Source organism: Orbicella franksi, chromosome 15, assembly GCF_964199315.1.
Source record: "Orbicella franksi chromosome 15, jaOrbFran1.1, whole genome shotgun sequence".
Lineage (NCBI taxonomy): Eukaryota > Metazoa > Cnidaria > Anthozoa > Scleractinia > Merulinidae > Orbicella > Orbicella franksi.
In genome coordinates, this window is record NC_138159.1 from 19,751,470 (window position 1) to 19,767,846 (window position 16,377).

Sequence of the window (16,377 nt, forward strand, 5' to 3'; positions counted from 1 at the left end):
AAGAACCGTTACTGGATATTAACGAAAATTCTCATTGCGAGAAAGGCACCCAATCATTGGTGTCAGCTGAACGGTAAAAATGATATAAATCAAATTTCGCAGAACGCAAAGTTTGTTTTTGACCATTGTGTCTAGCTGACACGAACCGTATTTTGGTGGCAATTTTCCTTTTGAGTTGCAAAAAAGGAACAACACTTCGCACGGACAGCGATCATTCCAGTATTCTCGATCTAAAATGGGAGCATGCATGGCCAAACCAGGAGAGAATGAAGAAAGTGGTAAAATAGTTGGTACTTTTCGGAGTGGAAAGAAGGCAGGGCGTAAAGAGAGACACGCCTGTGCAGACCGTGTTTCCATCGTTGATAACAACACTGACACTCGGAGTGGCGCTGAAGAAACGGTGAAACGAAAAACCCTTCAAGAATTACAGAAAGAGTGCCCACCCGGATTCAGGAAGTTTGAGTTAGAAGTGAAATGGCAAACGATCGACGAAGATACTGCTTTGCAACTGTGGGAGGATGTTTACAAGCCGCTGTATACTTTTGATTGATCTGATCAGTGACATAAGCCCACAACGAGTATTCAGTTGGAAAAACCTGCAAACATTTACTAAGAGGCACTGACTGTAAGTATTGACTCGATTTTTATGAACTGAAAAACTTTAACGTAGTGCACAACAGACGACTTTTGTCGAAATCAAAGCTTAAGTGTTCTTGAGTTTTCGTTTCTTGACGGTTCGATTTTCTGATTAATGTAATATCACTTCGAACTTTCGCATCGTGATATGAGAAATTTAATGTCTGTCGTTTTGGGTACCGAAAAGAAGTCAGCTATCATTTTCAGAAAGGCGATAAGAGCTAAGGTTTTCGGGAAACGGACAAAGGAGCCCTAATAAATTCGAGAATACTGAAGTTCCCCTAGAATAACCGAACAGATAATTTTTTTTAGCGCCACCTGAAATTAACTTACAGAGCTTTTAAAGTACTCCAGATGGCCTAAAACAGCGTATAAAAGCATTCGAGAGAAAACGCTCAACTTTCGGTTGACTGTTTTTTTATAAACTGAGTTCTACCCGACGTGAATACATTCATCTCATTTGCTATTAACATTCAGATTAAGTTGGTTTAATGCTGATTTACTGTTCATTTTCGTTTGTATCCCTCACCATCCCCAAAATCTCAGATCAGCCACTCAATTAGTATTCCTAAATGTTGCCGAAAACTCTATTGTTTACTAGAATTGCCGAAAACTCTAGTGGTTACGACTTACGTCAGTAGTATTGCGACATCTTCGCAGAACTTGTTTTGCAAAATTTAAGTGGGAAGTAAACAACATTCATTGTATTCTACAACTCTCAGTGAAAAAAGTCTTCTAGGCTTTTCAGCCTCATGTTGAACGTTTTTATTCCCTGACGAAGTCTTCAGTTGTGAACAAACATGAGGTATCTTTATTATACGTGGAACTCTTTCGCAATGGATTTCGCGCGCGACGGCTAAAATATCGCGTAAGGTCCGCGCGAGGCGTGGCTCCCTATAAGGCACTCACGTGAACATGGTCGGGCTACTTTTGTAAGAGTTAGATTTTTTTTTTTTTTTTGCTCAAGTTTACTACCATGGGCAGAGGACCGATCCATGTTGACAATCGCTTCATTTAAGATCAAATTGGGGATCTGAGAAAATCCAGCGTCTGCAAATAGGAACTTGATCGACAACAACACTTGCGTAAATTATGCAATCGTGATAGAAGTGGGAATAAACTCTAGACCCCAGACCTCTAACGGGGCGCCTTGGCAAAAGGCTCTTGCAGTATTTTTTGCACGGTCCGTATGGCATCACAATCACACGTAACGCCCCTGCTGCGGTACGTTTCGTACGGATGCTGACTTTGAGTTTTTATGGTCATAACTTAGAAATGAAAAATAACGCGCTACGTTACGCCATGAAAAGCACATGAGTTACTTCGTCACGTGACTGAGTTGACGTAGTTGTAACATGTTTATTCTACCTCTATTTACGCGCACGCGTCTGGGATCAATATACGTTACCGAAAACCAAAAACACCTCTTTATTACGCAGAACGACACCCATTTGCGTCAGTTGCAGACCGTAAAAAGTGTATAAATATTATTCTACAATACACATATTTTGCGTTTTGATCGTCGCTTCTTGAGCGAACTTTTAGCTGCGGGAAATTTCCCTTTTGAGGTACGAACTAGAGAGAGCACTTCGCACGGACAGCGATACCAGTATTCTAATAAAAAATGGGAGCATGCATGGCCAAACCAGCAAAGATTGAAGAAAGTGGAAAATTGTTTGGTGATTTCCGGAGCCGTAAGGGGAAGAAAAAAGCGGAGAAACAGAGCCGAGGAGAGCTTGACTCCGTTGCTGATAACAGCAGCACTCGGAGCAGCGCTGAGGTTCCGGTGAAAAGAAAAACCCTCAAAGAATTACAGATAGAGAGCCCACCAGGATTCAAGAAGTTCGAGTTAGAAGTTAAATGGCAAACAATCGATGAGGAGATTACTTTGCAACTGTGGGAGGATGTTTTCAAGCCGCTGTACACCTTTTACTAATGAGTTTAAAAAATTAAGGCCTTGAGGCTTGCGAACATTTATCAAGAGGTAGAACTCTGACTGTTCTTGGAGACTTTCCTGAAGATTTTAGCGTAGTATATATCACATTTCACTGGATTAAAAGTATTTATATATTCTTCTTCAATTTTGTTTGATTTTCTTATTAAGAAGATTTTCGCAAGAGCTAGTAATTACTGTAAACAAGACAGGGTATTTCTTGCTGTAAACAGTTAGCTATCTGTATGATTTTTTGTTACAGTTGTTTTTATCGATATGGAAAAATTATGTCTTTCTGTTTTCATTAATCAGCATCTGAAGACTGCACGTCATGTGCGTTCATAAACAAACTGGGAATGTGCAGAGGAAACAATGAGAGTGTGAAAGGAAGGGTCTTGAAGTCACTTCCATTTCTGTTAAAAATGATTGCGTTTGCTAAGTATTTTGTATCGTTTGGGAAATGAACACTTGATCCCAGTGGTGTCAAGTAAATACAATTAGCATAGCATAGTAAATACAATGAGCTGCTTGAGATTAGCGGGATAAAGAAATACCATCTGACTTGCTCTGAATGTTTAGCTTTTTGGTCGTATGGAATTCACTAAGCATTTTCGTTTAATTTGTTTTCACCCAGGGGCGGGGCACAAGACTCGTGAAATTTTTGTACTGGATCATCCAACAAAAAGTGACGTCACATCCGGTTTAAACGGTGCCGCGCAGCTCGTTTCACAAAACGAAAAAATGGCGTTTCGATTGGGGATGATTTTCTTCTATTTGCAAACCATCAGGTCCGTGTCCTTCCATACTGAGGATAGACATATCGTGAAGGCACATTTCTTCGACTTTTGAAGCAAAACTGTTGGCAAAAGAGAACAGTTTAGTATTGTTTTGAAGGAAAATAATGGAGAGCCTTCTGTCATCGAATGGCGGATTTTACACATATTCAAAACTGGTGTTATTGCGACTTTTGGTTCTTATTGTTCGTGATTCGGTGATAACACTAAGTGCAATAGCCTATAATGTTAACAACAACCTGGATGAAGTATTGCTGGCCATAGTTTGCACTGTGTACAACGGGAACATATTTAACAGAAACCGTTTTTTTCTGAAAGTGAACAGAGTTGAAGCTCTGTATCCACGTGCGTGTGGTGGAAAAGACATGCTGAAGCGTATACTCAAGGTTAGTATCCTATTTCCGTATCTCTTGTTGAATACGGTTTTTCTCTGTAAGAAATAAGCAAAGTTGAGAGTTAGAGGCGAGCTTTGGGGATATCAGATTTCCCCGAAGAGATCAACAAAGGGGTGAAGCACTCCCCCACCAAATTTTCTGGGAGTACTCCCCCCGGGTACTGTGAAGTTGATCATAGATATACATGTATGCTGGACAGAATTCAAATTTTATCCAGTGGTCAATTGTACATTCCTCTGTATTGTCTGAACTGCAGTGCTAGCCTGGGGATCAACTTCTTTGGGCAGTTCCAAAAGAGGGGGGTTGGCCTGTTTATAGGGTTAGCTCCTTAGCCCTTAACTTTACCTCCACTTTTGACAGGTACGCACTTCTACTGTGACCCGGGGTGGGGGGTACTCCCTTATATGCACTATAGGGGTATGTGTGGCCCCAAAAGGTATGGTTTTTCAGTCGTTTTGGTCATAAATAGGGTATCAGTTTTGGCTATTTTGGCCTTAAATAGGATATGGGTTTTGTACTCTAGTCTTGAATTGGGTAATGTTGTTTAGAAGAAGCTACTTTTTCATCATTATTGATAAGACCATAAACAAAAGGCCATCAAAAGTTATGTTTACGGCAACTGTGTCAGCTACCATGGTGGTAAATAGGTTATCGAATTTTTATTGTTAATAAATAGTGTAGGGAGAATCGCAGATTTTGGTAGTCATAATTAGTTAATTCGACTATTTTGAGATTTTAAAGATATGTTTTATATATCAAATTGGTTCAACAAGAGATGCCGTGGGAACACAGGCTGCTGGTGATTGTTTTCACAGCTTTTTTAGTTCTTCCAAAGATCTGTTTACAACACCTCATCTTCTGTTAATCTGGTGGGGATACAATGTAACTCTGTAGCAACGGGACCTTTGTTCATTATTTGATCAATGTTTAAATGGCATCTACCTTCCATCTTGTAAAGAAAGAATGAAAAATGGCTGTCTCATATGCATGCATCAAATAATTCACAAAGCTCAGTTGCTCCATTGTGGGTGGGCTGAGAATTCTAGCTTGGTGTGATCTTAAAGTGATTGTTTGCCATTTATTTCCCCATGCATTTGGCTGAATTTGACCCTGCATGACTATTCAAAACCCTTATTGAATAATCAAATGGGCAATATCCCTCTTTGTTTGAGTTTCCCTCAGTCATTCAATCACAGTGGGTTTTGCTGAGTTAATTTTCTCTTCTTTGTAAATTGATATTTCTGCTTTAGATTCTAGGCATCATGTGACACTCGCCAAGTGAAGAGTTGTCCCGGTTAGCCAAGCCAAAGTGTTTATATAAAGAAAAGTTGTCCTGCCTGTCAGGGTGCCAAGGCGTGACATGAGCCAAGGCTAGACAACTCACCCACCCCTGTTGTCTCGCAGGCGAGACAGGTTCATGATCCTAAATGTAAACAGTTGGTTGAATTTTCAAAGAAATAAATGAAAAGTTAGCTTGGCCAGGGTAACTCAGGAGAAGGGTTGTCTTGGGTACCCAAGACCATATAAATGGTCCCTGGTAGGGCCATTCTATTTTATTTCCACACTCCCTCTTCCTCTGTTGACATGAGCTTTAGATGGGGCTATGAAAGAGTTATTTCTGCACTTTTATCTTTTCTGTTAGGTGGTGAATATTGACTTATTTAGTGAGTGCGGCTGGGGGAAGGGGGTGTGGATATAAAGTGGAATATCTCTAGTCAGCTCTGGGCCCAAGTTGTGTGTTGTCTAACTGATTATACAAACTATACTTTCCAAAATCTTTATGGGTAAGTGTTTGAGAGGATCATCTTATATGTTCATCACTACAGTGGAACCCTGCCTTCTGGCCACCCCATTCACATAGCCACCTTGTTATTACAGCCACTTGATTCTGGCTTGAACAAAGGCTCAGATAGTCGGTCATTTTCTTATTTAAAGAACCCCTTTAACCACACTGTTAATGTGATCAGATTTTTGTGGCCCAGCAACCGGATTAACAGAGTTCCATTGTAATTTAAAATTGTCAGTGTTGGTTGTTTTAAGAATATTTGTAACTCACAGAGGTGAAAATGAATTTGAGCTATTACCCACAAAACAAAATTCTGGATCGTACATTTTAGGAGTAATATACACAATTTATAATAAGCATCAGGCTTCACTTTGATAGTGAAGTCCCATAACTCTATTATTTGGAGATTGGTTATCCACTATCCCTGAAATTACCAAGGCTGATATCTCTATTATCATGTTATCAAAGTCATAATATTTTGACACCTACTGTACCAAACACAGTTTCCTTAAGCAGTAACAAGAGTCTTTCTTTAGTAAACCAAAATAGTACTTGCTGCCAGGTGCTTTATAAAAGTATAACCCTTCCAGAAGCCTTCACAAAGTAATATCAGTTGCTAACAATTTTTTTGTGGCTGATTTAAACCTTGTAATAAATCATACTGAACTGGCCCAAGTTTAATGTACATTTTGTTGCATTTAGCTCACATGTTTTCAGTTTAAAGGAGAAGGTCACTCCAAAAAGCTTACTCTTTTTGTCTTCACTTATAGCAAGTGAATATTCAGCATTTCCACTCACCAAAGGTTCAGCCTCTGAAGTGCCTGCTATCCTTAAGAAATTCATCTCGAAATTAAGAAGCAACTTCGGAGGCCACCATTTTCGACTGTCTCGGCAGCCTGAGGCTGTGTTTATGTGACTTCATTTCGTCCAACTTGAAATTGGTGGGAAGGAGAAGAACCTGCAACTGACTTGGCATCTGTCACAAGGTCAGCAAAATCTATTTTTTTTCCAAGTGATTATCCTCTTCACTATCTTCAATGCTATTATTTTGGAGTTTAGAGCATGTTTAGCTCAAAATAATATGTCTCAAGAGCAGCCATAACCCAGAGTGGTAGTCAAAGGCTTGTCGCAAGCCATCAGGACAAAATCTGTCAGACAGAATAGTGTCATGAAAACTTGGCCAGGGTGCTTCTTTGGAGGCGAACTTCATAAGGAAAACCTGCACTTCAGACGCTGAAACTTCTGTGAGTGGCTAACCTCAGTGTAAGGTTTTCATTAGCGTTGACATAAAATTTGTTTTTTGGAGTGACCTTCTCCTTTAAAATACACACATTAAGACTTAACTCAGTAGCAAGGTACCTCTTGTATGACCAGTAACAGTATACATGTATCCAAAAAACAAAATATATATTGTCCAAACTCAGTAATGTTAGTAGTGTTAGTGTCTAATGAGTTCCTGCAAAGAGATAATTATACAATCATTCTAGCAACTCTCCTCAATATTCTGGGAGTCTCCCACCTACTGTTTAGATCATCCGTCCCAGATACAAAGGACCATGGGCTCCTAGGGACAGTGCTTTAAAGTGCTACTATGATGAAATTTGCGGGTGTCCTCCATAATATGAGCATAACAGTTTTGTTACCATGGCAACATACTGGGTTTCAACCTTCCCTGATGATTATAGGCTTTTCTGGGCACCTTTGGCTTTCCATTTTGATATTTGCCAATAGTGCCTCATCAGCACGATCTAGGAAGCATATTAACATGCAAGGTCAAAGTCATAGCCTCGTTTAACGTTTTTCAAGCTGAAAATCACTGAATTAGTGAAATCAGGTTAGAGGGGACTGGAAAAGAGCAAGTTGCCATGGGAAAATACAGGCTGTATATAATTTTTATAGCCATAGGTGTGTTTCCTGTAGTTCTAACTATAAGCCTACCAACCTGATGTAATATTGGGTCAAGTGTATGACAACATCAGTCACCTCAATTGCATATTTCTATTTTTCAAACCTACATATCTTTGGAACTGATGCAGATATTTGCAAAAGGTAAACAGCATTTTTAATCTTTTGTGGAATTCTATGTGATACACCTGAAAATTCTGACTCAAGGGGTAAAAATTTAAGGATAGAAGCACTTTAAAGCATTGAGTTGAATTTATGCTGTTGGCAAAATTTACTGTAAGGTGTCGAAAGGAATTTGGAGGGTAATGTGGTGTGGTTATTGAATTGACAGACGTTGGTTCTGTTATTATTGTCATTATCTTCTATATTTTTGAGGCAGAATGGTTGTTGGCAAAAGCAAAACTGGCAATATGCTCACTGACCTGTGTTTAGATGTTTTTAGGTTTTTGTCTCTGACAATGAAGGTCAATTTGAGTAGTTACACTGTCTTTACAATAGAACATATGGATATTAATAGTATAGTTATATTTCAATATCCTCATACTAAAATTATAGTAATTTTATGGCTCAATTTCTACCTCTGCTTTAATTTGTTTAAACCAGTTTATTTTTTTAAACCAATTTAATTTCATCAAAGGGGAAGGGGGAATCTGAGAACAACAATAAATTAGATCAACAAATATAAGGACATTTGCAATGGTTGCTTTCATGGCCTAGTGGAGATGAAGTGGACCAAAAAGTCAGAGATCTGATGTTTGAATCTAGGTCTGTCTGTACAAAGATTGTATTGTAGTATAGGAGTATTATGGTAAGTTATCACTTATGTTGGGGGGGTTGATATGGGATCCTGGCTGTACTGCTGTAGGGTAGGAATAGGGACTGAGGGGTGGGTGGTGTGCTTGTGATCCTTTTTAAAAACCACTCTAAAAGTGGAAACAAACTGATTTCAATTGAAAAATTTACAGCACAGGTAAAAATGATACATTATATCTTGTTTTTTACAGGTGGTAAATGAGCAAATACCCTTATGATCAAGAGACCTGTCCAAGTGTGATTTTTTTTACTGATAACGGAAATCATAATAACGATGCAAAGCCACCTTGGTGTGATTTCTTCCTTGACAGTGAAGTGCAACCTAACCAAAAGTTGCATTCTGTAAGAGGTTTACCAAAATTAAATGGAAAATTAAACTACACCAGTTTGTATTAATTTTATAAGTACTCCTCTCTCCAAAATATATTTGGTATGTTGTCGTACCTGTACTGGCACAAATATAATGTAGAAATTTTATGGGAAATGTTTCCATTCAAAAAATATGCAGCTCAGACACAATAACAATAATTCTCATTTCTGTGGTGTTTTCTTTGGTGTGAAAGTGTAAAAACAGACTCTATTACCCTACATGTACATTGAAGAATATAGGAGCTCCTCTGCAAAAGTTTGTTGTTTTTTTTTTCTGTTCATTTTTTTTGTTGAACATTTATATTTTCCTATAAGCAGTTTCTTCACAACACATTGTAAGATAATAACTAGCCATAAAAAGAACATTTTAGTCTCAGAGATCATTTTCAAGAGAAAAAAAAAGTGATTTTCATTTATATTTTTTATTTTCTTTGGGCAGAGATGTTTTGAGAATTTCCCTAAAAATATCACAAGGTACAAAGGAAGGGGCAAAAATAAAAGTTGTTTTCATTATCAGTTTGAGTCTCTCTGAAACTGCAAAGTATGGTTATTTTATACTGTTGTGGATAACGTTAGGCCCATTTTAATTCAAAACACAAATGGGAACTTACATTGATAATCACACAATCTCTTAAATTGGCACTGTTTTTTTTTTTTGGCTTTTTTCCAGAAAACAATTTGAACATCCTTGTTACACAAGGAGAGGGGGGGGGGGGGGGGGGGGAGGTATTCTACATAGTTTTAAATGGGGAAGCTCCACCTCAAGGGTCCAACCCCTTAATACTGTATCCCTTTTCTAAACCCTTAGAAAGTAGTTTTAAAATATCTTTTTGAACAATATATCAGAATCCCCTCATTCTGGCTCATGAGAGTAAATGAGAGATTATCAGCAACATTTTAGAACTAGAAGAAGGGAAATCCCTAAAAGAAAGATTTCCATACCCTTTCATTATACACCTGAATTCAACTTGTCAGAAATCCCTTACCCTTTAATAGTTATATCTGAAGCCTGAAAACTTTTGAGCAGAGCTTCCCGATATATGTCATTACATGGAGTCCTCCCACATACACAATCCAGGAACTCTTGACAAGTTGCCATGAAGCTGGCTTTAAGACTGTCTGATCAGGCAGCTTCTTCAGTTTTTGAGTTCAAACTTGTTACTCTCAGTCAACTTCTAGTAAGGAACCTTTTCTTTTCTGGTCTGGTCCAAGTTCACAGACACTACTAGCTAGCAATCACTTTCACAACACTAACACTAGCAATGTCAGTCACAGTCTGGTTGTTCAGTTTCACCGCACCATGTTTCATGGTCACTCATCACTGTCAGACATGAGTTCATAATAGCTTGTAACATTCACCAGCCTGGTAGTGTCATTGTTGCTATTACCTGTTCCCAGACTTCCTTTTATGGCTGGGTGTTGGGGCATGATATTTCATTACTGTTTGCAAACAGTTTGTTAAGATCGCACATTGAAAGCGTGATGAATTAAAATAATTGAACTCTATGAGAGAGAATTGTCAGAATTGCTAAGGTTCTCTCATTCCCTGGAACTGAAATGTCTTGATGTAAGCTTATATAGAGAAAGTAGACTGAAAATAGGGCAAAATGTCTAACCTTTCAAAATAAGTTGCAAAGACATTTGATAGTTACGGATTAAAAGATAGGGAACTTGGTCTGTAAAAAAGGCAATTGAAAGGAATCAAAGCAATTTAAGGTGCATGCTTGACCTCAAAGGATCGGGGGGGGGGTGTATTGAAACTTTATTGTGTCACTGACATTTAACACTGTTGAAAAAGAAAAAGAAATTACATAACTGAAAAAAAAAAAAAAAAAAACTACATGCCCCGATTACTTAATCGCCCATAAAAACATCCTCTTGTTTATATTTATGGTGTTCACGGCCTGCTTATGTACATGTTAAAGGAAGCGTTTACCGTTATTAAGGGATTACCAAGGGAAACGTTAAGATATCTCGTTTAAGGTTCTTAACAAATCGTAACAGAATTTACAATGCCAGTTTGAGTCACAAGCAAGAACAAGAATTTGAGTTAGTGTCGATTGGCAAGAAAGTTCCGCCCCGTTGTGTGTGTGGATCTTTACAGTGTGATACGATTAACAGCTCTCCATTACTCTCCAGTGTTTGTCTATGGTAAATTTCAAAAAATGGGCCTCTGTTAAATAGGTTCTCCCACGGGTAGAAAACTGACATTGCGCTTTTCTCTCAGTGTAATGCCTACCTAAGAGAATAGTATATTTGAATTGAGTGCAACTTACCTAGAATTCATTATTTCCACGTAAACGATGACTCCTGTGGAATTCGGCTACGAAGAAACGACGACATTTCGTAAAAACACACGCCTTCAAAACAGCGTCTTTTTGAATAAATAATTGTTCTGTTTCTCAAACAAACGATATGGCGAGGAAGAAGACAAAATTTTGTTTATCATGGCCAAATAAAACGTTAGAAATATCCCGCCGATTGCGAAATATTGCTGTTTTACTTACAGGGAGAACGATTATGTCGCAGTCAAATTTTATTTTGCCGCTCAGCCCGCTTTTTTACCGGATGTGACGTCACTTTTTGTTGGATGATCCAAGCACAAAAAAAGTGCAAGGCGTCGCAGAGTGTTCTCCCCCGCCCCTGGTTTTCACCGGTTTTGTTACAATATTCATTTCACTCTTTCGTTAACCTAATCGGCTAATTGGCAGTTTCCATGGTAAAAAATTGCGATAGTATTATTGAGACACCCGGCCTACAGTTTGCCGCAAGTATCGCCGCAAGTAGAGTTATGTAAATGGTCCCGCGATTTTTTTGGTCAGTGGAGAAAATTATAAGAAGCATGCGCGATGGTGCGTGGTGCTCTTTGTTGTCAGTGTGAAAAGTGCTTGCGAAGCAACTCTGTGAAAATATCTTAAACTGTAAAATCCTGTGCTGAGTCATCGACCTTTCGGTACAACATACATGCCGATCGCTGTGAAAGGTAATCGCAAGTGCGTTTGTTGTTTTCATGCTAAAATGCAGACGGAAATATCGGAAACGAAACGGTTTGACAATAATGCTATGGCGGTTTCGAAATACATTTTACACTGTACTCTTCATCTCCTTAGGTTAAATATAGTAGTTTAAATAACCAGGCAATAGAGATGGAGGCATCCAAAAGCGCCAAAGCAACATTTTTATGAAACTCTCATGTATGAACTAAGAAACTAAGTAACTTACCTCATAATTTTAAAATAGCCTTAAAATTAATTTTCTCAACGGAAAGTTAAAAGCTTACTTTTAAAATTAGAGGTACCATTTCTAATCAGCCTCCCTGACATGGCTACGTAGCCATTATAAATAACATGGAAGCTTTCTTTGTTGTGCATGAATTTTAAAATTGTGAAATTTCGGTTTTTAATTATTTAACAATAAGTCTGGACTTGACACTGGCATGTAGTGCATCAATGATTTTTGATACAAGGTAGAAATTTTTAGTGTTTAAGAAAATTGAAAAAGGAAGTTTTATACTTGAATCTTTGTCTCATTTGCAATGGCCAGACTTTCAAGACTATTGCTTGCACAACGCATGGTCCCCTGGCGAGGTAATGCCCAGATGTTTTAACTCAATTTTTGCAGTGTTTCAAAGAATATCTTTCAAGTTTGGATTCAATGGTAATCTTGTATATCATTTGCTTTTTGGATGATTCTTCAGTGTTCAAGGTTGCTTTTCCAGTTATGCAAAATTGTTCTTATTTGTATGAAGGGTCGATTTACCTTCTTTGTTCATAGTCTTTCAGTTTCAGATGGACAGCTGTTGCCATATTCTTTAATCATGAAAACGAAAATAGTTTATTTGCAAACTCCCTCGTCCTGCTAATAGAATATTGGATTGAGCAGATAGTGAAAATGTTTGGTAGGGAGATCGGCAAACGTTTTGCTTTCTTGAATGTAAGAGACGAATTAGTAAACAGTGGACAAAATTGCAGATGGCAAACAGAGTGATGGTGGCTATGCTCTGCAGAAACCTGTGATGGTTTCAGCAACTCACTCCATCCAATAGATTTATGGAATTAAAGTAAAACATTTAAAAATATACATATATAAAAACAATGTGAAAGTAGAAATTACAGTTACTCAAATTTCAGGCGTGAAGCGATCATCAGACTGTTCCCTTAATGGCAGTTGAAACAAAATTTAAACTAACTCATGGTGGGCGTGTGGAGCAATCCTGTTTCTGATTGGCTGCATAGAACTTATTCTTGTGCCTGCATTTTGTTACAAGTTCAGATCTTTTGTTTAGAAACATAGATCTGTCAGTGGATATAATGCAGAGTTTTTGTATTTGTATCAAGCACTCCTACAGTCGTGTGTCAAACCACTTCTATTTTTATTTGTCTATAAAAACTATATATTACATCGGTAAGTAAAGAGAATGAGCGAACATTTGCTTTGTTTCTAGGTTTTAATTAGCCTCTTACAAAGACATTCTTTAATTTAGATGTTCAGCCTAAAGAAATGTCTGCGTGTTAGGCTATGTTCCTGTACAGTTGAAGCTCTCGTAAGTGACCAGTTTGGGAATTTTTGAAAAAAGTAGTCATATCTGGAACTGGTCGCTTACAGGAATGGGTTCTCATAAGCAACTGCATGATGAAACCATAGAGAATGGTTGCTGATGAGAACTTTTAGCATAAAGCTTTTGATCATAAGATCACCTTGAACTGTTAATTCAAGATCTTTATCAACAAAATTTGTTGATATAGATATTTAATATTTATATTTCACGGTAAATGTGATCAAGTAGTAATACAATTTCAAATAGTAATTTGAGTCAGAATCTTTGATTAGTCGCTTATGAACCATTTGCTTCAAATGGTGCTTATTCAAAGGGAGTACTTATTCGAAGGGGGCGCTTATTCGAGGGGGGTGATTATTCGAAGGGGGCACTTATTCAAAGGGGGCACTTATTTGAAGGAAGCTGTTATTTGAAGGGGGCACCTATTGGAGTGGGGGAGGGGGGTTGTGTCTTTTATGGGTATTCACTTTTGCTGTAAATGTGTCACCTGAGCACCCTACTGACCACCATTGCCGGATTAGCGAGCTATAGGCAATTACATTAATTAAAGATAAAGAGATGGTATGTCTCGCCTGGGGATTAGGCTGAGGGCAGGAGATAACTGAAATTTCAGGCTGTACAGTCAAATTCTATTTTGACATTGGTGGGTGGAGAGCCTCGTCTCTATGCAAAAAAAAAAAATGTATGCGTCACTTGATAATTCTTGTTTGTCACGCATCAGGTCTTGGTTGATAAGCAAGTTGTTTACCGATGGAGAAAAGAAACGCAGCACCCGAACAGGCACGAGGAAATAACGAAAGGCAGGGAGGGGTTCCCTATAACCGACTTGCCGAGGATATGGCTCAACCTTTGGCTGATCTTCAAGTACCGGGAGTTAATAATGGAAGTGGGACGAGCGACGATAGACGAACTGAAAATGAAACCGAAAGTCTTCCGGGGCCTCGGGAGCCTCCGCAAGGACGCCACAGAGGACAAAGAAGAACTGCTTATCAGCAGCTTGCAGCAGACATGGCTGTTCCTCTAGCTGAACTAAAAGTGCCTGGAGCGAGAAATGATGGCGAGACAAACAGCGATGGACAAGTCAAAAGTAAAGTGGAAAATCGTCGTGATGTTGCTTCAGTTGATCAACAAGAAACGAAAAGGCGTGGACGAAATCATTATCTTGCACTCGCAGCGGATATGGCCGGTCCTTTAGCGGAGGTCCGTGCACCTGCAATCAGCGATGAAAGGGGCTCAGAGTGGTTGCAAACTGACCGCCAAGCGACCGAGTCTTCTCCGCACCAAGAGTCGCTCTCAGAGTACAATCCAGATGCAAGTTGTGGCTCAGGTTATGATTCAGAGAGCTGCCGACATTCAAGCTCACTGTTAGATGCGCGCAGTGAAAGAGAAACCGAAGCTTGTCAAGGCAAAGATACTGAGTCTGTAGCCGCGCAAGAGTCTCTGTCAGAATACAACGAAAATGCTTCTTGCGGCGCGGGCTTTTACCGTTCTGAATACAGCATCTCTGATTACCAATCAAGCGTCCAGACTTCGGAGCATGAAAGTGTTAACCAAGGAAGTTTTGCCGCTGATTGTGGTGGCTTCCGTTCGAAGTCTCCATCTGAAATTGACACAGTTCAGGAAGATTGCCATTCACAAGTGGATGGAGAACCTTTCTCGAAACGAACCAAGCCAAACGCAGAAGTGACTGAAGAACTTTCACTTCCGCGTTCGGAGCCGTCTTACACAGAGTCTACGACTACTACTGATGTCCAATTTGAATCTGCCCCGGAGTTATGTCCTGCTGAATCCAAGCTAAACGAGTCCCTTCCGGTACAGGACGAGGAAAAGATAAGTACGCAAAGTATCCAAGAGCGAGCAAGAAACGTTGTTTCGCCAATTGAACCGCGTTTGACTTCGGAATTCGAGCACATGAATCTGGCAGGTAACTACAACAGCGTTGAAACTGGAGCAAGTTTTGATTCTTCTGCAGAACGTTCTGCCCCTGTCTCCCACTCTGATCACGAGATGTATGAGTACGAAAGTAATCTAGAGTCACTCACAAAAGATGAAGATGGGTATGCTGCTGGAAAGTCCACAGATTCCTCTGTTGTCGGAATTGATTTCTCTTCATACTCGACAAATGCTCACAGTGCAAATGTGTCAACAAGTTTTCTTTCTCAAGGCGCAAGACCGAAGACAAGGCCTAATGTACCCAAAGGAAAGACACACAAACCCCCCAAACGGAACACCAAGAATGCTTATACTGAGCTCGCTAAGGTAGTGGCTGGCGACTTGTCTGCCATGAATAGTCAAATAGATAATTCGCACGCTAAAACTCGCCGAGCAGAGGACGAGAAAAAGAGTGTGAGACGACAAGAGTTGTTTGATGGCAGCACTGTAGAAACAGCGACATCAGACGCCGCTTCGCTGCATGCGTTTCCTTCGGAGCGAGAAGGACGCGATGCTCCCCAACAGCCAAGCCTGGTAAACGAAAATGGAACCAGAAGAAATGAAGTCCAAGGTCAAGGGGAAAATTTTTCAAGTGAAATCTTGGGGTCTAGAGCTACTTCGCGAAGAAAACGTGACACGAAGGCCGCCGCAGAGCACAGGTCACAAGTGGAAGAACAGCAGCGTTTGACTGATAACATGGCGCCCGAGCTTCAAGCTATGGTGATTGAGATGATGCGGCGGGATGAGGAAGAACGAGCGGGACATGTGCTACTCGACATGCCCTTGAATCCCCCTGTTCCCCGTAGGACTTTACCCCAGGGGCGTGGAGGACATGTCAACCAAGGGGCTTGTGCGAAAGGACCCTTGAATCAGGCTGGGGGTAAGAAATCTCGAAAGGGTCCAAAGAGCAAAGGACATTATGTAGAACTGGCAGGCATTATAGCACCACAGCTGGCAGCAGTGAATGCAGCGATGGTAAACGGGCATACAGAGGGAGAGCTTGGGGCCGCAGGACATAAGAAAACAGATGGGAATCACACTGGAAACGCTGAGTCGCGTGGAATCATTGGAAGCGCCGATGAAAAAACACTCGACCCAGAACCGGAAACCAGTCCAATGGACACGACTGGTGCACGTGGAACTGACACGCGTTCACGTGAACATCGGTTATCCAATGGATGTGCTGCAACATTGTCTCGTGACCAGTCAAGTGCTCACGTATCTTTGCCTCTTGCGACCAATGGAAGAGAAACAAC

General features: G+C 39.8%; 2 protein-coding genes across 8 annotated transcripts in view; both read left to right on the forward strand.

The window, feature by feature from the left end:
* Nucleotides 1-2,939: 2,939 nt before the first annotated feature.
* On the forward strand, nucleotides 2,940-9,002 carry LOC145469582 (uncharacterized). 6 transcript variants are annotated; one of them, XR_014042340.1, is made up of 3 exons: nucleotides 2,940-3,749; nucleotides 6,315-6,530; nucleotides 8,454-9,002. XR_014042340.1 is itself a non-coding variant. In XM_081453339.1 (2 exons), exons 1-2 carry the CDS (start codon nucleotides 3,471-3,473, stop codon nucleotides 5,024-5,026), a joined length of 297 nt encoding a protein of 98 aa, XP_081309465.1. In that variant the 5' UTR covers nucleotides 2,940-3,470; the 3' UTR covers nucleotides 5,027-9,002. The 6 variants fall into 6 exon arrangements, 4 of the variants coding, with proteins under 4 accessions (XP_081309465.1, XP_081309463.1, XP_081309462.1 ...); XR_014042341.1 differs by having other exon boundaries at nucleotides 5,043-9,002; XM_081453339.1 differs by having other exon boundaries at nucleotides 5,009-9,002.
* A 350-nt stretch (nucleotides 9,003-9,352) lies between these two features.
* The window catches only part of LOC145469571 (uncharacterized), a 10,600-nt gene continuing 3,575 nt past the window's right edge, over nucleotides 9,353-16,377 (forward strand). Inside the window, exons 1-2 of one of the 2 annotated variants that reach the window (XM_081453322.1) lie at nucleotides 9,353-11,614; nucleotides 13,911-16,377. The exon at nucleotides 13,911-16,377 is cut by the window's right edge and continues 74 nt beyond it. In XM_081453322.1, the coding sequence (XP_081309448.1) occupies nucleotides 13,940-16,377 (2,438 nt within the window). In that variant the 5' untranslated portion in view covers nucleotides 9,353-11,614; nucleotides 13,911-13,939. The other variant, XM_081453323.1, reaches the window with a different exon arrangement.